The sequence below is a fragment of the Hypanus sabinus genome, chromosome 3 (assembly GCF_030144855.1).
Source record: "Hypanus sabinus isolate sHypSab1 chromosome 3, sHypSab1.hap1, whole genome shotgun sequence".
NCBI lineage: Eukaryota > Metazoa > Chordata > Chondrichthyes > Myliobatiformes > Dasyatidae > Hypanus > Hypanus sabinus.
This window is the reverse complement of record NC_082708.1, coordinates 188,788,154-188,812,429: the sequence shown is the minus strand read 5'-3', so window position 1 is coordinate 188,812,429 and position 24,276 is coordinate 188,788,154. Positions and strand designations below refer to the sequence as shown.

The window sequence follows — 24,276 nt, the reverse complement described above, 5'->3', positions numbered from 1 at the left end:
ATCCCGGCAAGCGGCCTACACCTGCCCATTCTCCTCTTCCGTCACCTCCATTCGGGGCCCCAAACAATCCTTCCAGGCGAGGCAGCACCTCACCCACAGATCTGCTGGTTGTTGCTCCCGATGTGACCTCCTCTACATTGGTGAGTTCTGAATACATTAGGGGACCGCTTCGATCAGCACCTCCGCTCCATCCACCAAAAACGGAACTTCCAGTTGGCCAAACATTTTAATTCTGATTCCCATTATCATTCCAACATGTCACTCCACAGCCTCCTCTTGTGCCAAGATGAGGCCACCCTCAGGGTGAACGAGTAGCACCTTATAGTCCATCTCGGCAGCCCCCCACCTGTTGGCATGAATATTGATTTCTCCTTCCAGTTAAAGACTTTTCTCTTCCCGTCCCCTCTTCTTCTATTCCCCATTCCGGCCTCTTACCACTTCTCCTCACCTACCTATCACCTCCCCCCAGTGCCTCTCCTCCTTCCCTTTCTCCCATGGTCTATTCTCCTTCTATCAGATTCCTTCTTCTCAGCCCTTTACCTTCCAGCCTGCCTGGTTTCACCTATCACCTTTCAGCTAGCCTCCCTCCCCTCCCCCACCTGACACTCCCCCGCCTTCTGTTCAAGACCTGAAGAAGGGTCTTGGCCCGAAACGTCAACTGTTGTTCATTTCCACAGATATCTGCCTGACCTGCTGAGTTTCTCCAGCCCTTTTTTCTGTGTTGCTTTGGATTTGCAGCATCTGCAGAATTTACTGTGTTTAATCTTTCGTGGTGCTCCAGATTTGCAGCACCTGCAGTATCTCTTGTGCCAATAGTTTCATTCTGCTGCTTGCCTAGCCCTTCCTCTCTCGTTCCCAAGGTCTTTGGACTCCTGTTTCTAACGGTCCACTGCTCACCCACACAATAATTCCGGTTGTGTGAAAACACTATTTAAACTTTCTTTAATTGCAACACTTGCCCTTGTCGTACACAGCTTGGCCCAACTAAGTCACTCCCTCCACCACCCACAGCTGCGAAGGTTATATCTGTACATAAGGTCAAGTGTTCTGCAGCAAGGCCAGCGACTGAGCATCATTGGGAAAAAAGTGCAGAACGCCAGGCTGCTTCTGAGAGAATGTGCTTGCCTGCCTGGAAAAATTAACACTTTCTTCAGGAGCCTGACAGTTTAAAGCTTGGTCTGGTGACTGCAAAAACCTGCAGAGAGTTGTGGACGTCATGGAAACCAGCCTCCCCTCCACCTGCTGATACGTCTCACAGCTTCCGTAAAGGAGTCAACGTAATCAGTTAGTATCGCTGACTTATATGACGTGCAATTATTAATTCTGTGGCAGCAAAGACTTAAAAATTACCATAACTTACAAAAGTAAACACATAGTACGAGAAAGGAATAATGAGGTAGTGTTCCTAAACTGTTCAGAAATCCGAGGAGCCCATCACAAAGTACATTTAGCAAAATATGCATACACTAAGTTTGTGATGCACCATCAATAACTCACACTGAGATGTAAGGCGAGATATCGGCTTTTATTGACTGGAAGAAGGAACCAGGAGTGAGAGTCCATCATACTATGTCCTGGAGACTGAGGCCGAGCGTCAGGCCTCAGATCGCCTTTATACAGGGGCCTGTGGGAGGAGCCACAGGAGCAGTCAGCAGGGGGCATGTCCAGACAGGCACATAGTTCGCCACAGTTTGTGCAACTTAAATTAACTTTTATGCATGTATTTACTGTAATACAGTGTTATTTTTCTCTATGCATTGTACTGCTGCTTCAAAGTTAACAAATTTCACGACATACACTGGTGATATTAAAGCTGACTCTGATTCTATATCCAACTTTAAGATTCATCTCCTTACAAGCAGCCACAAACCAAGGAAACACAAATAGAACCGATTTAAAAAAAGACCGTCAAACGCCCAAAGTGCAAAAAAAAAACAAATCGAGAAAGGGAAGTTACAGCCTATTGATTGCTGTGACCGTTTACCAGAAAGAGTGTGATTTGGGAAGTACTTTGTAGTTTTGCTTATTTTCTTTGCTACCAGCAAGTTGTCACTGTGCTTCACCAATGCCATCTTAAACCGGAGGGGTATATCACCCCAGTTACTCTCTCTTCTCCCCTCTCCCATTAGGCAAATGGTACACAAGCTTGAAAGCACAAACCACCAGGCTCAAGGACAGCTTCTACTCCGCTGTTATCAGACTATGAACCGATTGCCTGGTACGATAAGATGGACTCTTGACCTCACAACCTCCCAAGTTATGACCTTGCACATTATTGTCTACCTGCATCGCACTCTCTCTGTAACTGTAACCCTCTATTCTGCATTCTGTTATTGTTTTCCCTTGTACTACCTCCATGCACTGTGTAATTAAGTGATCTGTATGGATGACATGCAAACCATGGTGCTTTACCGTACCTTGATACATGTGACAGGAATAAACCAATTTACCAATTTAAACGGTGGGGAGGTGATGCATCTCTACCAAAGGAGGTGTAAGGTGCTCCTTCCCTCCACTAACCTGCAGGTCACCCTTGGGTAAGATGTAGCACCTGATTATCCCCCCCCCGCCCCCGAACAGGGTCTAGTAAAGCCCTAAGAGCAGGTGGTGGGTGGTTGTATGAGCAGGTGGTGGGTGGTTGTATGAGCAGCTGGTGCAAATCACAAGTCCTGGTTATGCGACCACTGACACCAGGCAGACAATCACTGAAGAGTATTGATAATGGCTGGGATCACCTGTCTTGTAAAGACACGGCCCAGAAGACAGCAGTGGCAAACCACTTCTGTAGAAAATTTACCAAGAACACTCATGGTCGTGGAAAGAGCACGATTGCCCATGTCATATGACACGACACATAACGAATGAATGTATGGAAGTGTTTCTCTGCACTTCTGTACATCTGACAATAATAAACCAATCTGAAGCAAAAAGCTGATCCATTATACTTGAAAAACATCTCATCTGACAAGCTTCAAAACATCTGTGTCCTAATACAGAGTGTCAACCAAACCCTTGATAATCCCACTCTCTCTACAGAGGCTGCTCGACCACCGAGTTCTTCCAGCACATTGGCAAAGGGGACAGGAGATGTGAGGAGGCAGCAAGGGATGATCCATGGTGTTCAATAGTTCCATTTAAGAATGTATACAGTATACAACCTGAAATTCTTACTCTTCACAGATATCCACAAAATAGAAAACTCAAAGAATGGAAGACAAGCATCAGAACCCCAAAGCTCCCCTTCCCCTCTCCCCACTTGCACCAGCAAAAACACCTCCCCACTCACCCCCCCCCACCATACAAGAAAGAGCAAAGGCCCCAAAGAGACCTTGATCGAGAGGCCATTAAAAACTACAGTCCACCCCAACACTTCAGTATCTCAGACAGGCTCCCTTCTCACCAGTGAGCGAGAGAGAACTCACTTCTACAATGAGAGCGGGTGGCCAGCAGCACACTGTTTTGATGTTAAGATCTCTGCGTCACTTCTCTGAGCCCCCCAACTCAAGAACTGAGGGGGAGGGAGGGAGAGGGAGAATCACTTGAGTACATGGGCCTTGGATTATTTCAACAATGAATCAGTTAGAATTTGAGAGTGTCTCTTTGCAGTGACCTCACACCCATGACCTCTACCGTCAAGCGAGAACCCCACCACCAGTAAAAACTTCGGTGAGAGGTTGCACACTATGGTGATGTTGTGGCTTGTGCAGAAAATTTCCAAAGAACACAGCTTAATATAGCTCAGATGCAGACATGGGCAGAGAAGAAGCAGATGGTGTTTAATACAGGCCAGTGTGAGGTGCGACACAGACAAAATACTGGAAGAATTCAACAGACCAGGCAGTATCTATGGAGGGGAATAAACAGTTGACATTTCCGGCCAAGACCCTTCTGGGAAGACAGTAGACAGAAGCCAGAATAAGAAGGTTGGGGTGGGGAAGAATACAAACTGGCAGGTGATAGGTGAGGGAGGAAGAGGGATGTAGTGAGAAGTTGAGAGGTGATAGGTGGAAAAGCTAAAGGGCTGAAGGAGGAGGAATCTGATAGGAGAGGAGAGTGGACCATGGGAGAAAGGGAAAGGGGGTAGGGCACCAGGAGGAGGTGATAGCTAGATGTGAGATGCTGCACTTTGTGAAATCCACCATAAGGGAGAGCAAACTAACAGTGTTGATGAACAGGGGAGTGTTGGTGTCCAGGTACATGGCCATGTGGATTGTTAGGGTGGTAAAGAAGGCATGTCACATTTTTCAAGGTGTTGGCTTCAGGAGTCAGGAAGTTTACAGCTTTATAAAACTCGTATTAGGTATTGCACACAGCTCTGGCCACCTCATTATAGGAAGCATGTGGAGGCTTTGGAGAGGGTGCAGAAGAGGCTTCCCAGCATATTGTCTGGCTTGTGCAATAAAGAGAGATTAGACAAACTAGAAACTATTGCTTTGGAGCAGCAGAGGTTGAGGGGAGATTTGATAAAAGTTTATAAAGTTATGGGAGGAATAGATAGAATAGAGCGCCATGTTCTTTCTCCCAGATGAATATGTCTAATACTAGAGAACATGTAATAAAACACTCCAGTATAGAAACAAGCCCTTCAACCCCTCTAGTCCATGGTGAATTAGTATTCTGTCTCGTCCCATCAACCCAATACCTGGACACAGCCCTCCATACCCCTCCCATCCACGTACTTATCCAAACTTCACTTAGATATTGCTATCGAATTTGCAGCCAGAACTTCTGCTGGCAGCTCATTTATTAATAAAAAGTGCGTTTTCATATAGCATAAATACTGTAGGTGATGTATCTATTTTCTGTCTGTACAGTATTTTATGCTATGGTATTTATTATAGGTAATCAGTCTTGTGGGTTGGAGTGTGGTAGAAACAAATGAGTATAGTTATGTATTCACCCTTTGTCTACATTAGTTCAGTTTAGTCTAGTTAGAGCTAGAGTGAGCCATGGGATGATATTTTTTTTGTTAGCTGTTACTAAGAATGTTAATTTCTCTAGGATGCTTGCAACACTAACTAGAAAATTATCAGGGTCTCGGTCTGAAGCGTCAACTGTACTCTTTTCCACAGATGCTGTCTGGCCTGCTGAGTTTCTCCAGCATTTTCTGTGTTGCTCATTAGACAGCTTATTTTGTTTTATTTTAGTTTTGTTTTTAAATTGCTGTAAGATTTTTTGTCTTTGTGGTTTGTAATAAAGGATCAAACATACTTTATCCAATTTGGAACTTTGTTATTTTGGAAGCGCGTGTCAACTCCTGTACTCGGTCTTTGATCAAGTAACCACTAAAAAAGCATATAGCACATGTTTAAGATGAGAGGAACAGGGTACAAAATAGGTGTGAGGGACAATTTTGTTTTCTTACACTGAGTGGTGGGGGTCAAAGGTGTAACAGTACAAAAACTTTGCAAAGTAATGAGGTGGTGGGGGTCTGAACGCACAGCTCGGGCTGGTGGTGAAGGTAAACAGCTTAGAAGGCTCTTAACTAGGCAGCTGTACAGGAATATGCAGAGAAGGGAAGGATATGGTCAATGTTCAGGGTAGGAGATGAGATTAATTAAGAGTTATTGGTTTATTCAGCTCAACACAACATTATGGACTGAAGATCCTGCCCTGAGCTGTACTGTTCTGCGTTCTCTGTTCTATCTTTCAGAAAGTGTAGGGACGGCACACAGTGACGTCAAGGGAAACGGCTGCTGGTAATCACTACTGGGTTTCCCTCCTTCCCAGTTTTGACACAGGTTCTGAATTAAGGAGGCACAAGTGAAGCCCAGCGACTACTTATTGGCAGCAAAGAATACGACTTAATACTTCATTAATAACACTGTTTCTTGTAAAATTTATGGTAAACAATCACTGCCGAGGACAGTGAGGGCGAGGCTGGGCCGAGGGTCCCAGTGTGCAGAGGCAGAGCAAATTCGAGGCGAGGTCAAGGTGAGCGGAGGAGAGGCATTTTCGAGGTCTGTGCACCTAAACTGATCGACCTAAGTGCCAGGCTGATTTGGAAAGTTTGGGTACAGGCCGAAACATGGCGGTGGGGTCCAGGCCCAGAGTGCATCAAACCGACAGGGCCGGGGTCCAAGACCAAGGGACAACACGATTTCTGGATGATTTAAACACCAGGCCAGATGGATTGAAAAGGCAGGTGTTGGGTCAAGAGGCGAGGGTCGGGCCGGTTCTGCTTGCTTGGCTCTGCACTGAACTAAGGCTGACGTTGAAGCCTGCGTCAGACTTCATGCTTATGGACTAATTTTTGTTCTGAATACTATTTGCTTACTTTTACTGTTTGCACGATTTGTTTTTTTATCCCCTCTCGCTGCACATTGGGTGTTTGATGGTCTTTTTTTAATGGGTTCTTTTGGGTTTCTTTGTTCTGTGGCTGCCTGTAAGGAGACAAACCTCAAGGATGTACAATGTACACATACTTTTATAATAAATGCACTTCTCTGTCAGTATTTCTGAAGATCTATCCTGGGCCCAACATATTGATGCCATTATGAAGAAGGCATGCCCGAGTCATATTTCGTTAGGACTTTGAGGAGACTTGGTATATCGTCAAAGACTCAAGCAAATTTCTATAGAGGATCTGTGAAGGACAGTCTGATCATTGTCACTCTGGAGGCTCCACCACACAGGATCTGAAAAAGCTGCAGAGTTGTAAACTCAGCCCAGCTCCATCAGGGGCACTAACCTCCCCAGCATCCAGGACATCTACAAAAGGCCATGTCTCAAAAAAGGTGGCGTCCATCATTAAGGACCCCCACCACCTAGGATATGCCCTCTTCTCATTGGTACCATGAGGGAGGAGGTACAGGTGCCAGAAGACACACACTCAATGCTTCTTCCTCTCCACCAACAGATCTGTGAATGGTGCATGAATCCATGAAGAGTACCTCACTATTTTGCCCTCTTTTTGTACAGTTATACCTTTGACAACAAGGCAACATTTGTCCAAGTGTAGCGTCAAGTAGAACACACTTAGATAGGATCATTTGAGGGACAAGACTTATGATTCAGTAAATTTGGACTAGTTGGGTGAGCATCATGGACAGCATGGACTAGAAGGGCCAAAGGGCCTGCAAAATTAACCTGAAACTTTATGGCCCATTTATATAAGAGTGTATTTCTTATTATAATTCATAGCATATTTTGTGTCTTTCATTGTACTAATGATACAAATCAATTTCATGACTTATGTCAATCATTAAAAACCTGATTCTGGATACTTTTCTCTCTGCAGATGCTGCCTGATCTGAATGCAGGAGTGTTTCCTGCTTTAGCCTTTATTTCAGATCTCTAGTTTTTGATCTCTCTGGCTCGATGAGGGGTTGTGGAAAACACAAGGTCACAGAGTCACCGAGGGGTACAGCATGGAAATAGGTCCTTCAGCCCAACAAATACATGTTGGCCACAATGTCCTCCCTGCTAGTCCCAGTTCCCCACATCTGGCCAGTAACCCTCTAAGCCCATCCCTCTACATACCTATTGGAACGTCTGTAAAATGTTGCAATTGTTCTCACCTCGACCACTTCCTCCAGCAGCTCATTCTCCCTGTTATCTGACTCTTGTATGTATGAGGACTCTTGACCTCACAATCTACCTCATCATGATCTTGCATGCTATCATTTACCTGTACCCCATTTTGTTTAGACAAGCATGAGAGTTTCTGCAGCTGCTGGAAATCTTGAACAACCCACGCAAAATGCTGCAGGAACTCGGGCTCCTTAAGATTATTAAGGGATTGGACACACTGGAGGCAGGAAGCATGTTCCCGATGATGGGTGAGTCAATAGACAGTAGGTGCAGGAGTAGGCCATTTGGCCCTTCTAGCCAGCACCGCCATTCACTGTGATCATGGCTGATCAAACACAATCAGTACCCCGTTCCTGCCCTCTCCCCATATCCCTTGACCCCGCTGTCTATAAGGGCTCTATCTAACTCTCTCTTAAATGCATCCAGAGACTTGGCCTCCGCTGCCTTCTGGGGCAGAGCATTCCACATATCCACCACTCTCTGGGTGAAAAAGTTTTTCCGCATCTCTGTTCTAAATGGCCTACCCCTTATTCTTAAACTGTGGCCTCTAGTTCTGGACTCACCCATCAGTGGGAACATGCTTCCTGCCTCCAGCGTGTCCAATCCCTTAATAATCTTTTATGTTTCAATCAGATCCCCTCTCATCCTTCTAAATTCCAGTGAGCCCAGAACTAGAGGCCACAGTTTAAGAATAAGGGGTAGGCCATTTAGAACAGAGATGCGGAAAAACATTTTCACCCAGAGAGTGGCGGATATGTGGAATGCTCAGCCCCAGAAGGCAGTGGAGGCCAAGTCTCTGGATGCATTCAAGAGAGAGTTAGATAGAGCCCTTATAGACAGCGGGGTCAAGGGATATGGGGAGAGGGCAGGAACGGGGTACTGATTGTGTATGATCAGCCATGATCACAGTGAACGGCGGTGCTGGCTGGAAGGGCCGAATGGCCTACTCCTGCACCTATTGTCTATTGTCTACCTATGGGGGGGAGTATACAGCTGATATTTTGGGCCAAGACACTTCATCAAGTCCTGTTTATTTCTCTCCATAGATGCCACCTGACCTGCCAAGTTCCTCTAGCATTTTGTGCGTGTTGCACTTTCTCTGTAGCTTTTACACTTGATTCTGCATTCTGTTATTGTTTTACCTTGTTCTAGCTCAATGCACTGCGTAACGGTTTGATCTGTAATTGGAGGAGCCATGCATCTGTTTTCTATCTGCATTGTATTCTGACTTGCACGTTTATTATGGTAGTTAGTCACATGAGTGGGGGAGCATGGAAAGCAAAGGTTTTAGTTTTGTATTCGTGCTTTGCTTTGGGCAGTGCCAGAGCTAGGGACTGACCATTGGGTGGCATATCTTTTGCTGACCGTTTAATTACATTTGAAATAGTTTTCCTCTACTAAACTTTGCTTAAATCTGTTTAAATATATTTAATATTGCTAGGTTTAGTTTCAGAAATTTCATCACTTCAATCTTGAACAAGTTGGGTGTCCAGGCTGGAGTCGGTGCTGCCCCCTAGCCCCCAGTGTTCGTTCACCAGAAGACAAGCTCTGTTGTGGTTGACTGAAGATTTCGATGGGCTGGGGGTGAGGGGGGGGGGGGGGGGTCTGGACTATATATGTAGATATTTGTGAAGTTGTATTTTTACTAATATTCCTTATGGGCTTGCTGTCTGTATGTGCGAGGACTGGACCTCAAGCGGTGCTGTGCCTGGGCTGGGTGGGGTGGGGGGTGGCAGGGTTGGTGCGCTCCACTGGGGGTGGTGTGGCGCAGTGTCCAGGCTGGAGTCGTGCTGTCCTCCAGTGTTCGCTTGGCAGGAGACGTGCTCCATGGCAAGTTCTGGGACTGTTTTACTGTGTGTGTGTTGTGCTGGCTATCTCGTGTGTACTTTGTGCCGCGTGTGACCGTTATTACTGTGTTTTGCACCTTGACCCCAGAGTAATGCTGTCTCATTCAGCTGTAAGGAATGAGCTGAACTGAATGAGAGTTGAGTTATTGCTGGACCGATCAGAGGGTGAATATTTCAAGGATAACAATGCATGCGGTCAGCAGCAGTGGCATCGATTTGATCAAGTTTCTGCTACAATGAAAGACGAGCTCTTCGCTGTATCTTGGTAGAGGTGACAATCACTCCAGGTCCTCACTACTCTGTGTAAAGAAGTTAAATCTTGGGCTTCTTATACCTGTGCCCACTAGATTTGGACTCCCCAGTGCTGGGGAAGCACTAAGACCATCCATATTAGAACACAGAACACTACAGCACAGTATAGACCCTTCGGCCTACGATGTCGTGACAACCTTTTAACTTACTCTAAGATCAATCTAACCCTTCCCTCCCACAGAGCCCTCCATTTTTCCACGTGCCTCTCTAAGTTTCTTAAATGTCCCTGAAGTATCTGCCTCTATCACCAGACCTGGCAGGGATCTCCACGTTATTCATGGCCATCATGGCTTAATAAGCTTGCAGGTGGGCCATCATAAACACAAGAGATTCTGCAGATGCTGGAAGTCCAAAGTGACACAAACAAAATGCTGGGGAGACCCAGCAGGTCAGGCAGCATCTACAGAGAGGAATATTAACAAACGATGTTTCAGACGGGAAAGAAAGGGGACAGAAGCTGGAATTAAGACGGTGGTTGGGGGGGGGGGGGGAAGGAGTACAAGCTACCAGGTGATAGGTGAAGTCAGGTGAGGTGAGTGGGGGAGGGTTTATAAAGCAAGAAGTTGGGAGGGGATATGTGGAAGAGGCAAAGGGCTGGAGAAGACAGAATCTGATGGGAAAGGACAGTGGAGCATGGGAGGAAGGGGAAGACGAGGGGAACAAGAGGGTGACGATCTGCCGGTGAGGAGAAGAGGATAACCCGAATGGGGAATGGCAAAGGGGAGAAGGGGAGGAGGGAGAAATTGGTTGTGGTGGGGGGGGGAGGGGGATGGAAAGGACAGGTTGGAGATAATCAGTGGGAAAAGTAAAGGGCCGAAGGAAGAATCTGGTAAGAGAAGAGAGTGAACCATGGGAGAAAGGGAAGGATGAGAGGCACCGGGGGAAGAAACAGACAGGTGGCTTCTTCCTCCTCTCCAGTCCTGACGAAGGGCCACAGTCCAAATCATCGACTGTTTCATTCCCCATCCATAGACGCTGCCTGAGCTGTCAAGTCCGTCCAGCATTTTGTGCGTCTTGTTCTATGCAGCATGTCATGAGAGCTGGCACAAGCTCACTGTTTGTGGGATTTAATACCAACCCAGAAAACCTGCCTGTCTCAGAAAACCTCCCAGATCCCTGACAGATAGCCACATGATGTAGAGCATTTAATACGAAGAGGCGGGACAGAGTCCAGCTCGGCCAAACACTCAGCACTAACACACTGTGTCAGCAGCCCTGTGTGAGTGTGTTGAATGCAGGGCTCTGACAGGAGCGATGACTCAGAATATTGAGCCACTGTCTATGAGAAGCAAAACAGATTTCACTCCAAAGCCTCGTGAGCCAAGAGCCTGAAATATCCTTTTAACGGCCTTCACATCACAGCTCTAGGCCCTGCTGAACCACAAACCCAGATATTCTCTCCACATACTGCATTCCTCTCTCCCCCACCAGCAAGGACCAAAGGGCATTTCACTCCTCATACCTACCCCTCGTTCAACATGTTAGAAAGGCCAATTCACAAGGGAAATTTCAGAGACTCTTAGAGAGACACATGCATCAAAGAAAAATGAAGGGCTATGTGGGAGGGCATAATTTTTAGATGACTGGAGGGATGTCAGAGTGATGGGTGCGTGGAACGTCCTGCCAGGGTTGGTGGTAGAGACAGGTACATTAGGGAGATTTAATAGACTCTCAGATAGGCACATGGATGGGATCTATGTAAAAGGGAAGGGTTACAGTAGGTTTAAAGGTCATCAAGGGCCTGTACTGTGTTCTATGTTCTATATTCTGCAGACAGCTGGCCTTATCAGCATCTTGTTCAACACAGACATTGTCAGAAAGAGGCCCATTGGCCCATCCTATTGATGCTATCCCAATCTACAACAATCCCATTTCTCCAGATTAAACCCAAGACCTTCCACACCTTTGGCCATCAAAAGCCTTGGGGTTAACAGCTGAAGCATCACCTGCCAGAGTTTTTAGCAGCTAGCTTTTCACCTGGATGTAGAAATGCCTTCTAACTCTACCCCTGATGGATTTGGTCTCTGACAAGTCTCTCTCTGTTCCTCTGTCTCCAACCACGAGAGCACAGAACAAGCCCTTTGGCCCACAGCGTCAAACATGACGCTGAATTAAACTAAATCTCTCCTGCCTGCACATGGTCCATATCCCTCCATTTCCTGTACGTTCATATGCCTGTTCAGGATATGGAACAGTACAGCACAGCAGAGACACATCATCCCATGATAATGTACTCATTTCTATTTACTTAGTACACAACAGGCCCATCCGGCCCAGTGAGCTGTGACTCCAGCAACCCATTTATTTAACGCAAGCCTAATCGCAGAACAATTTACAATGACCAGTTAACCTACTATCCGGTACCGTGGGAGGAAACTGGGGAGCACCCGGTGGAAACCCATGGGTAGAACGTGAAGACTCCCTGCCACAGTCTGTAAGAAATGAACCCAGCTTGCTGGCACTCCAGCTAACCAGTATACTACTGTAACACCCACGACCTACGCTGACCCCTTAACCCACTAAGATCAGTCTAACCCATGGCCCTCCATTTTCATGTCATCCCTTAAATGTCCCCCGACCACTTACTTAATTGCCCTCTGCTTATCGGGAGCACTTTGCTAATCTTTCATCAGCAAGCATTTAGAATGCAAATCATTGTCGTCAATCCCTACTTGGGGTAGTTTGTTGTACCACCATTCCAGCTTCTCCTCTGCCCCCCACAGTCCTGGCTGCCTCCAGTCAGCGAACCCCCAGTGTAAATGGATAGTGCCTTTCGTGTCCTTGGACAGTTCCAACGGTGTCTTTGTCACATCGGTATTGGATTAGTTTATTACTGCTACAGAACACTTGGCAAGGTTCAAAGGTTCAAACACATGGCAAGGGGCTTAAATGCGATACAGGAAATCGGGACTGGCTGGGTGGGCAATGTGGTCGGCATAGATAGTTGGGGCTGAAGACCCTGTGTCTGTGCTGTATTGCTGAATGACTCTATGGACTGAAATACAGTGAGACACAGACAAAATGCCGGGAACTCAGCAGGTCAGGCAGCATCTATAGAGAGGAATAAACAGTCACCATTTCAAGCTGAGACCCCTCCAGATACCATGAAAAGCTTTTGTGTGCATGCCATCCATAATTAAGACTGAGGTAGTAAAAAGGAAAGTAGATTGCAGATTAAAGAGTTACAGTTAGAGAGAGAGTGCAGTGCAGGCAGACAAATAAAATGCAAGAGTTATGATACCTTATAGCTTTGTGACTAATGCTTTAGCCAGTATGCAGACCTCATCATCCCGCCAACAGCATTGAGGGAAATGACCGACCAATCAAATCTTAGCCAGATTTCTCATCTGCTAGGGAGGGGTGGGGGAAGATTTCCAGGGGTAAGAAGGAGTTCAGAGTTAAGGTTGTAGAACAGCACAGTACAGACCCTTCAGCCCACAATGTTGTGCCAGCAATTTAACCTACTCCAAGATCAATCTAACCCTTCCCTCCCACAGAACAGAACAGAGAACACTAACAGCACAGTACAGGCCCTTCAGCCAATGATATTGTGCATTTTAACCTATTCTGAGATCTAATCCTTTTGCTCCCGCATAGCCCTTTGTTTCACTATCATCCATGTTCCTATCTGAGAGTTTCTTAAGTTTCTAATGCACTGCCTCTACCAGCATCCTAGGCAGGCCATTCCATGCACTCCCCACTCTCCGTGTAAAAACCTCTCTCCGACTTCCCTCCCCTATACTTTCCTCCAATCACCTTAAAATTATGTTCTCTCATATTAGCCATTTCCACCCTGGAAAATGGCTGTCCCATCTGTCTACGCCTCTTATCATGTTGTACACCTCTATCAAGTCACCCCTCATCCTCCTTCACTCCAAAGAGAAAAGCCTTAGTTCAGTCAACCTATCCACATTAAGATGTGGTCTCTAATCCAGGCAGCACCCTGGTAAATCTTCTCTGCACCAGCTTCCACGTCCTTCCTATAATGAGGGACCAGAAATGAACACAATATTCCAAGTGTGGTGTAACCAGGGTTTCATGGAGCTGAAACATTATCTTGTGGCATTTCATCCATGTGCCTGTCTAAGTATCTCTTAAATGTTCCTAATGTATCTGACTCTGCCATCACTGGTAATCAGATCTCACGAGTGACAAGACAGGGTCAAGTACAGAGTGTCCTTTTCAGGGCTTACGTCAAGTTGTCCCACATTTCCTTACAACATAGAAGGCCATTCAACCCATGCCAGGCCACGGAAAAAGTTTCCCCCACATTTTCCTTGTAACCTTTTCTTCCCCCCCCCCCACCCCCGTTCCTACCAACTCAACCCCATCCTTGCCATTTCTACCCCTCGCTCACACATTCAGGACAACTAAACTAAAACCTGCACATCTTTGGGATGTGGGACGACACTGGAGAGCTTGGGGGAACCATACGCCATCACAAGGATCACCCTTGGGCAAGGTGTAGCACCTAGATATCCCGCTGATCAGTGTCATGTGAAGCCATGGGAGTTGTATGAGCAGCGGGTGCACATCACAGGTCCTGGTTATGTGACCACTGACACCAGGCAGACAATCTCTGAAGAGTATTGATAATGACTGGGGAAACCTGTCTTGTAAAGACACTTCCCAGAAACAGGCAATGGCAAACCACTTCTGTAGAAAAATTTGCCAAGACAATTATGGTCATGATTGCCCAGATCATACAACACAACACATGCCGATGATGTCATATGTACATTGAAACATGCAGTGAAATGTGTCATTTTGTGGCAACAACCAACATTGTCCAAGAATGTGCTGGGGGCAACCCTCAAGTGTCGCCACACTTCTGGTGCCAACATAGCATGCCCACAACTCACTGACCCTAACCCATACTCTTGTGGAATGTGGGAGGAAACCAGAGCACCGGGAGGAAACCGACACATTCACAGGGAGAATGTACAAACTCTTTAGACAGCAACGGGATTCGAACTCTGATCTTACAGCTGGCACCGTAAAGCGATTACGCTAACTGCTACACTACCCATTTTGAGAGTAATGGTCGAAGTTCAAAGAAAATTTAATTATCAAAGTACATATAGGTCAACATATACAACCCCGAGATTCATTTTCCTGCGGGCATCCTCAGCAAATCTATAGAACAGTAACTGTAACAGGATCAGAGAAAGATCAACCAGAGTGCAGAAGGCAACAAACTATGCAAATACAAATATAAATAAATAGCAATAAATAATGAGAACATGAAATAACAAGATAGAGTCCTTAAAGTGAGATCATTGGTTGTGGGAACATCTCAATGGATGGGCAAATGAGTGTTGTTATCCCTTTTGTTCAAGAACCTAACGTTGGGATTTACTTAAAGATACAAGAGCTCAAAAACAGATAAGTAGCATTAAGCGCAATTGCAGGAAACCTTTAATAGCAGGATAAGGAAAAGTGAGCCAACACGATAGTCTATTTGCACAAATCCAACCCAACATGCAGATCTCACAGCCTTATCATTGACAAACAGGACACCAGGAAGTGTTGATGAGATTGGTTAACGCTGACATGCTGTCCATCCTATCATAAATAACCTCTTTGTTCTATACATTCAACCACCATCTTAGAACATAGAACACGGCAGACCCTTTAGGTTGTGCCAACCTTCAAACCCACTTCAAGATCAATCTAACTCTTCTCTTCCACATACCCCTCCATTTTTCTATCATGCGTGTGCCTACCTAAAACTCTTTTAAAAGTCCCTAATGTATCTGCCTCTACCAATACCCCTGGCACCCCTGCACTCACCTCCCAGTATAAAGTATTCAAGACCAACTGCTTGGAGATGCTGGGGATTGAACCTGAGACCTCATACATGCAAATCATGCAATCTTCCACTGAGCTACCGTACTTCCCACTTCTTCTGTACTAATGAAAGCTGTCGCATCTTCCTCCTCCACCCACCATCCCCCTCCCCTGGTTTCACCTTTCACCTGCCAGTTTGTACTCTTTACACACTCACCCACACCTTCTTATTCTGGCATCTTCTCTCCTTCTTCCCTGCTCTGATGAAGGGCCTTGGCCAGAAACAATAACTTTTTATTCCCCTCCATAGATGCTGCCTGACCTGCTGAGTTCCTCCAGCATTTTGAGTGTTGCTCTGTGTGTCTGTCTCTCTCTCTCTTCCCCAGTTCTGATGAAACGTGGACCGTTTCTCTTTCCACAGATGCTGCCTGACCTGCTGAGTATATCCAGCATTTTCTGGAAAGGGGTGTTACAGCTGACCTCAAAACCTTCAGTAGGGACAAGGGGAGGGGGTGGAAGGGCAAAGAGCGCAAATCCACCAATTTGGAACCTGATTATCTTCTAGCATTCCTCGTTGGACCCGGAAAGCTGTTGCCCTGTTCCACAGCACAGTTTGTCCGCACACCGTAAGTCCTCAGTCATACAGCACAGAAGGCCATTCAGCCCACAGAACCATGCTGACCTCCTTCCTACTAATCCCATTTACCTCTGTACAATTCTATGCCTTGCCTATTTAAGAGTCTATCTAATTGCTTCTTAACCACAGTAATTACATCAGATTCCATTACCTCTAGCAACACATTCCAGATAGTGACCATTCATCATGGGAACCAGCCTTCTCTCCAACGCTTCTGTCTGCCACTTTTTGCGGCCTCTGTAAAGAAGCCAGCAACATCAAAGACCCCTCCCATCCATTCTCTCTTCCGCGCCATCAGGCAGTAGAAAAGCCTGAAAGCACGTACCACCAGGCCACTGGGACCATGCCGACCCACTTACCCTAATCGTACATCTATTCCATTTATCTTTGATATCATTAAGTGTCCCTACCAACTACGCTCCACCCCAGTTCCAAGTTCCAACGAGGAATGCTAGAAGATAATCAGGTTCCAAATTGGTGGAAATTGGTTTATCATTGTCACCTGCACCACGGTGTGGTAGTGTAGCACAACGGTTTGCAGTACACGCAACACGTGTTCAATTCCCACCGCTGCCTGTAAGCAGTATGTACTTTCTCCCCGTGACCCTGGAGGTTTCCTCCTGGTGCTCCAGTTTCCTCTCACAGTCCAAAGACCTACTGGTTGATTGGTCGTTGTAAATTGTCCCAAGATTAGGCTCGGATTAAGCTGCTGGGCAGCGTGACTCAAAGGGCCAGGAGAGTGTGTTCCGCGCTGTACCTCAATAAATGAATAAAACTTTGTTTTCCCTGTTATTCATACACATCATTTTGACACAATAGTGCATCGAGGTAGTACAGCGGAAAACAGTAACAGAATGCAGAAAAAAGCGTTATAGTTACAGAGAGAGTGCAGTGCAGACAGACAGTACGGTGAGTGGTCAAGACGAGGTAGATTGAGAGGTGAAGTGCACACCTTATCGTACCAGGATACAACAGTGCCAATTTACTGTGGAAACCCACAAGCCCTCGGGACGTGGGAGGAAACTGAAGCCCTTGGAGGAAACCCAGGTGGTCACAGGGACAACGTGCAAACTCCACGCAGACAGCGCCCGAAGTCGGGATCGAACCGAAGTCTCTGGAGTTGTGAGATGGCAGTTCTACTGACTGTTCCATTGTGACTCACCCAAGGGCTCGTTCCGCGTGTTTGTGTGGAAAATGAAAGCTCGATTGCTTAATCGGTGATATTGTACAACCATCAGCAAACCACACAAGCTAAGTAGGCCGCCCTTGCCCCACTTTCTGCTTCCTTCTTGAGCCTGCTTTCACCACCCCTCCAAGTAGCACTTTGCAGATCACACCAGCTCAGCGCAGTCTCGTTATTTATTTAGAGATACAGCCCAGAACAGGTCTTTCCAGCCCAATGAACTGCGCCTCCCAGCAGCCCACCTACTAAACCCCAGCCTAATCACAGGACAATTTACAATCGCCAATTAACCTACGAACCGGTACACCTTTGGACTGTGGGAGGAAACCGGGCACCTGGGGGAAAGTACAAACTTTCTTAAAGAGGACGCTGGAATTAAACTCCGAACTCCGAAGGCCCAAGCTGCACTAGCATCGCCACCATGGCGTCCTACTCAGTCTCTCTGGCCATCCCTTACCACTGGCCTCCTGCAGGTTTCCTCAGGAGAGTGGCACTGAGCACTGCATCAACTCAGGGAAATGCTGCAAGATTAGGTTAGGCTGTATTGCTATTCTTGCGACACATGCATACGCAATGGTGCTGCAACGCTGCTCAAACAGATCAATCATTACACAGAGCATTGAACAATAACAATGCAGAATAAAGGGTAAAAACTTCCAAAAAAGTTCAGAGCTACACGCACAAACTTTGGAGGAACTCAGCATGTGAGGCAGTGTCTATGGAGGTGAATAAACAGCCAACAATTTGGCCAAGACCCCTCGTCAGGAAGGAGGGGAAGAAGCCAGAATAAGGAGGTGGGGAGAGGGAAAAAAAGTAGGACGAGGTAGAGGTGATAGGTGAAGCCAGATGGGTGGGGAAGGGGGGATGAAGTAAGAAGCTAGCAGGGGAAGGTAAAGGGCTGGAGAAGAAGGAATCTGATAGGACAGGAGTGAAAGTGCAGTGCTGGAAGTGCAAAGTCATAACGAGACCAAGAGTCCAAATGAGCTTGTTAAGAGTGGGGAAAAAAGCTGTCCTTGAGCCTGGTAGTATGAGCTTTTAGGCTTGTGTGCCTTCTGTACTGGGACGCAGGGTGGAGATGCATCTCTATCAAAGGACGTGCAAGGAGATCCTTCCCTCCACTAACCTGCAGGTCTCCTTTGGGCAAGGTGTAGCACCTGCTTAGCTCCCTGATCAGGTCAGGTGAAGCCATGGAGCAGGTGGTGGATGGTCGTACGAGCAGCCGGTGCATTTCACAAGTCCTGGTTATGTGACCACGGATGTCAGGCAGAAAATCTCTGAAGAGTGTTGATAATGGCTGGGATCATCCATCTTGTAAAGACACTGCCCAGAAACATGCAATGGCAAACCACTTCTGTAGAAACATTTGCCAAGAACAATCATGGTCACGGAAAGTCCATGATCATCCATGACATACAACAAGGCAAATAATGATGATGTCATAAGACATGGCACATAACGATGACGATGATTCTCTGCTACACCTGTGACAATAATAAGCCAATATAGAGAGATGTGACCTTCCCTTTGTCAGAAGAGCTAATGCCTGCACGCTGTTCAATTGCATTTACAAAAACTCAGCTGATGAAGCAGATGAGGACTGTTTACTCATGCTGTGAACTACATGTACTTTGAATGGTATTTTATTCACTTATTTATGGTAATACTTTGTTTTCTGTGCTGTGTGTGATATATGCACCGTGGTCCAGAAGAACTTGACCGTATATATGTACAGACAGATTTATTTATTTTGGATTTATTGACAGCGTGAAAGAGGCCCTCTTTGCCACCCAACAATTTATTCCTCCTCTAATAACCAATTGATCTACGAACCAGTGTTCGGACTGTAGGAGGAAACCCACACAGTCACTGGGAGAACTTACAGGCGGTGGCGGGAAATGAACCTGGGTTGCCTGTACTGTAAAGTGTTGTGCTAACCACTACGCTACCGTGCAGCTCCAAAAGACTTGAACTTGACTGCATGCAGGAAGGCCAAGATTACATTCAAGCACGGGCTGGTAAGTGTTATGCCAGCAGTGACCACCTCCAGCAAGGGAGAGTCTAGCCACCTCACAGTACAGTACTCCACAGCTCTACAATGTTGTACTGAATATTGACCTGATCTTAAGATCAATCTGACCCTTCCCTCCCATTTCTGACCAATCCACTGCCTTCTTATTACTTTCACATGCTGGAGAACAAAGAAAATGATAGGTCCTTTGGCTCATGATGTTGCACTGAGCTTTAACCCACTCGAGGGTCAACCTGGGCCCACAGGTTCCTTGCTTAATGGTATAGGCCCATGGCATAAAAAGCATTGTGAACCCCTGAAACCCTTCCCTCCCACCTGGCCCTCCATTTTCTGACCATCCAGTTGCCTGCCTAGGAGTCTCTTAAATGTCCCTATGGTGAGGAGAAAGGGGAGGGGGGACAGAGAAGGGGAGGAGTGGAGGAAGCAGGAGGGTGGGGGGAGGCTGAAAAATAATGAGGGTTGGGACACATAGTTGTATAGTATTGGGAAAAAAAAAACCCTTTGGCATAAACTTTGTCCATGCCAACAAAGATAGATTTTCAAGTTGATCCCACTTCCCAGCCTTTGGCCCACATCCCTCTAAATTCTTTGGATTGGAGGGGGGAGGATGGATGCAACAGCCCTGCGTCAAGTTTGGAGAGGAGCGTGAGTATATATCTCAGCCAGAAAGGGAGTGACGGGCAAGGACTAGGGTTGAGGTGATGGAGCTTGACAGAGGTATGGGTTACAAGCCGTTTCTGTATTTGCCCGGTGTGTGAACACAGCATTAAAGTACCTGCTGACAAGGATGTTACCAGGACTTAGGACCCGAGTTATAGTTCAGAACTTTATTCCCTGGAGTGTAAGAGAACGAAGGGAGAAAATAGCGGGGTGTAGTCAGGCCTTTTTCCACTGAGGCTGAGTGGCACTAAAACCAGAGGTCATGTGTTAAGGGTGAAGGTGAAATGTTCAAGGGGAACCTGAGCAGGAACTTCTTCACTCAGAGGCTGGAAGCACAGAAGTGATGGATGTGGGTTCGATTTCAACATTTAAGAGAAATTTGGATAGGTACCTGGATGGGTGGGGTATGGAGGGCTGTAGTCCAGGTGCAGGCCAATGGGAATAGTAGTAGTAGTAATAGAATAGTAGTTTGGCATGGACTAGATGGGCTGAAGGTCTGTATCTATGCTTGGCATTGCCTGCATGTGGCACACCACTATCACTTTCACGCATCCACTTACAGAATCCGTGGAACAGAACCAGCTGATCAGTGCACACCGGGCAAGAGTGTGGAATCCCCCACCCACCCTGTCCTGCCTCTCCCAGCCCATCTGACTGCACCCGATCCCACCCCTGTGAGGCCACAGTCTGGTTACCATCAGAGGAAGGATGTGGGGGCTTTGGAGAGGGTTCACCAGGATGCTGCCTGCATTAGAGAGCACGTGCTTCAGGTCAGTGCCCAATATGGCAGATGGTCAGTAAAGAAGGAGGGGAAGAGTGGGGCAAAGTGGGGTAGGAGAGGGAAAAGATGGAGCAGGATGGGGAGGGAGGGGTAGGGGGTAATTGATGGAGGATGGAAGGGATTGAGCAGTGCTGGTGAGAGTGGAAGGGATGGGCAGACATGGAGGGGTGAAGGACAAGGTAGGGGTGGAATTGGGGCAGGGCAGAGAGTGGGGGAAATAATTGTAATCTTCACAATCCAAACCCCCACACACACCCTTCCCTCCATTCACCCCACCCCCCCAGAATAAACAACAACCTGCTAGGTTGGGAAAATACTGTGCAGGTTGAGCAGCATCTGCGTCAGTCCATGTTCGTGATCAAGACCTCCTCCCCCCAAACCACAAATATTTTGAGAAGAGGGCGCAGCGGGAGAAGCAGCCCTAGAAACAGGTTGGGGCAAAAGTAGCGAGCTGGCTAGGGAAAGTTTTGGGGTAACTTTGTTGGAAGTTCTGCGGGGCGAGCACATCCCTCGGTGGGAGGAATCCCCGTCTTGGGACGCTTGGCGGGTGTGGGGGGGTAAGACTCACCTGGGTTTCTTGCTGTTGTCCTCGTAGACGGCGGCCAGCGGGAGAGTGAGCTGCCCCAGGAACTTGTCGAGCCCCATCAGCGAGCGGTGCAGGACGGTGAGCTGCAGCTGCAGGGCGGCGCCGGTCTCCAGCCAGCCGGGCGGCAGATCGAAGGAGCACTCCTCCTTCCAGACCGGCTCCAGGCTCCGCTCCACCACCACCGTGCAGAACCGCTCCTTGCCCAGCTGGATGACGGTGAAGGAGTCGCTGCAGCCCTGCTTGCCCTTCGCTCGCAGCGCCCTGGCCCGTAGCACCGTCACCTGGACGCGGCTGGGCGGCCAGTACTGGCCAGCGGACGCCTCCGGGCTCCCGGCCATCGCCTCCGGATTGTCCGCTACCCGAGCTCCCCGCTGCCGCACCGGGAGCCGCCCCCACCCCGGGGTCGCTGACGTCAGGCGGGGCGGGGAGACCGCACCGGGCGGACACGACATGCGGGAAAGGTGCTCCGGCCGGCTGTGGGTGGCAGAGGGTATGACAGGGGCACGGGAAAAATAGAGTGCACTCTGAGAGAGAGGGAGGGAGGATGGGGAGAGTGTGAGAGAGGGAGGTTAGAAGGGGAGGGAGGGTGGGGGAGAGTGAGATGAGAGAGAGGGAGGTTAGAAGGGGAGGGAGGGAGGATGGGGAGAGTGTGAGAGAAGGAGGTTAGAAGGGGAGGGAGGGAGGGTGGGGGAGAGTGAGAGAAGCAGGTTAGAAGGGGAGGGTGGGTGGGTGGGGGAGAGTGAGATGAGAGAGAGGGAGGTTAGAAAGGGAGGGAGGGAGGGTGGGGGAGAGTGTGAGAGAAGCAGGTTAGAAGGGGAGGGAGGGAGGGTGGGGGAGAGTGTGAGAGAGGGAGGTTAGAAGGGGAGGGTGGGAGGATGGAAGAGTGTGAGATGAGAGAGAGGGTTAGAAGGGGAGGGAGGTGGGGGAGAGTGTGAGAGAGAGGGAGATTAGGGGAGGGAGGGAGGGTGGGGGAGAGAGGGTTAGAAGGGGAGGGAGGGAGGGTGGGGGAGAGTGTGAGAGAGAGGGTTAGAAGGGGAGGGAGGGAGGGTGGGGGAGAGTGAGAGAGAGAGGGTTAGAAGGGGAGGGAGGGAGGATGGGGAGAGTGTGAGAGAAGGAGGTTAGAAGGGGAGGGAGGGTGGGGGAGAGTGTGAGATGAGAGAGAGGGTTAGAAGGGGAGGAGGGAGGGTGGGGGAGAGTGTGAGATGAGAGAGAGGGTTAGAAGGGGAGGGAGAGAGGGTGGGGGAGAGTGTGAGAGAGAGGGAGATTAGAAGGGGAGGGAGGGAGGGTGGGGGAGAGTGAGAGAGAGAGGGAGATTAGAAGGGGAGGGTGGGAGGATGGGGAGAGTGTGAGAGAAGGAGGTTAGAAGGGGAGGGAGGGAGGATGGGGAGAGTGTGAGAGAAGGTTAGAAGGGGAGGGAGGGAGGGTGGGGGAGAGTGTGAGAGAAGGAGGTTAGAAGGGGAGGGAGGGAGGATGGGGAGAGTGTGAGAGAGAGAGGGTTAGAAGGGGAGGGAGAGAGGGTGGGGGAGAGAGAGGGGTTAGAAGGGGAGGGAGGGAGGGTGGGGGAGAGTGTGAGAGAGAGGGAGGTAAGAAGGGGAGGGAGGGAGGATGGGGAGAGAGTGAGAGAAGGAGGTTAGAAGGGGAGGGAGGGAGGGTGGGGGAGAGTGTGAGAGAGAGAGAGGGTTAGAAGAGGAGGGAGGGAGGTGGGGGAGAGTGTGAGAGAGAGGGAGGTAAGAAGGGGAGGGAGGGATGGGGGAGAGTGTGAGAGAAGGAGGTTAGAAGGGGAGGGAGGGTGGGTGGGGGAGAGTGTGAGAGAAGGAGGTTAGAAGGGGAGGGAGGGTGGAGGAGAGTGTGAGATGAGAGAGAGGGTTAGAAGGGGAGGGAGGGAGGGTGGGGGAGAGTGTGAGAGAGAGAGAGGGTTAGAAAGGGAGGGAGGGTGGGGAGAGTGTGAGAGAGAGGGAGGTAAGAGGGGAGGGAGGGAGGATGGGGAGAGTGTGAGAGAAGGAGGTTAGAAGGGGAGGGAGGGAGGATGGGGAGAGTGTGAGAGAAGGAGGTTAGAAGGGGAGGGAGGGAGGGTGGGGGAGAGTGTGAGAGAGAGGGAGGTTAGAAGGGGAGGGTGGGAGTGTGGGATAGGGAGGGTGGGGAGCGAGAGGGAGGGTGGGGGAGAGAGTGTGAGATGAGAGAGGGAGGTTAGGAGGGAGGGTGGGGGAGAGTGTGAGATGAGAGAGAGGGAGGTAAGAAGGGGAGGGAGGGAGGATGGGGAGAGTGTGAGAGAGAGAGAGGGTTAGAAGGGGAGGGAGGGAGGGTGGGGGAGAGTGTGAGAGAGAGAGAGGGTTAGAAGGGGAGGGAGGGAGGGTGGGGGAGAGTGTGAGAGAAGGAGGTTAGAAGGGGAGGGAGGGAGGTTGGGGAGAGTGTGAGAGAAGGAGGTTAGAAGGGGAGGAGGGAGGATGGGGAGAGTGTGAGAGAGAGAGAGGGTTAGAAGGGGAGGGAGGGAGGGTGGGGGAGAGTGTGAGAGAGAGAGGGTTAGAAGGGGAGGGAGGGAGGGTGGGGGGAGTGTGAGAGAAGGAGGTTAGAAGGGGGTGGGGGGGAGGTGGGGAGGAGTGTGTGAGAGGAGAGAGGGTTAGAAGGGGAGGGAGGGGAGGATGGGGGAGAGTGAGAGAAGCAGGTTAGAAGGGGAGGGAGGAGGATGGGGGAGAGTGTGAGAGAAGCAGGTTAGAAGGGGAGGGAGGGAGGATGGGGGGAGAGTGTGAGAGAGAGGGAGGTTAGAAGGGGAGGGAGAGAGGGTGGGGGAGAGTGTGAGAGAGAGAGAGGGTTAGAAGGGGAGGGAGAGAGGGTGGGGGAGAGTGTGAGAGAGAGAGAGGGTTAGAAGGGGAGGGAGAGAGGGTGGGGGAGAGTGTGAGAGAGAGAGGGGAGGTTAGAAG

General features: G+C 48.8%; 1 protein-coding gene across 2 annotated transcripts in view; it reads right to left on the bottom strand.

Annotated features, from left to right (window-relative positions):
• Positions 1 to 21,906, bottom strand: part of LOC132391966 (rab11 family-interacting protein 1-like) — a 102,882-nt gene extending 80,976 nt beyond the window's left edge. Inside the window, exon 1 of one of the 2 annotated variants that reach the window (XM_059965792.1) lies at positions 21,341 to 21,906. In XM_059965792.1, the coding sequence (XP_059821775.1) occupies positions 21,341 to 21,810 (470 nt within the window). In that variant the 5' untranslated portion in view covers positions 21,811 to 21,906. Of the gene's footprint in view, positions 1 to 1,497; positions 1,605 to 21,340 lie in introns of those variants that run through there. The other variant, XM_059965795.1, reaches the window with a different exon arrangement.
• Between the last annotated feature and the right edge of the window lie 2,370 nt (positions 21,907 to 24,276).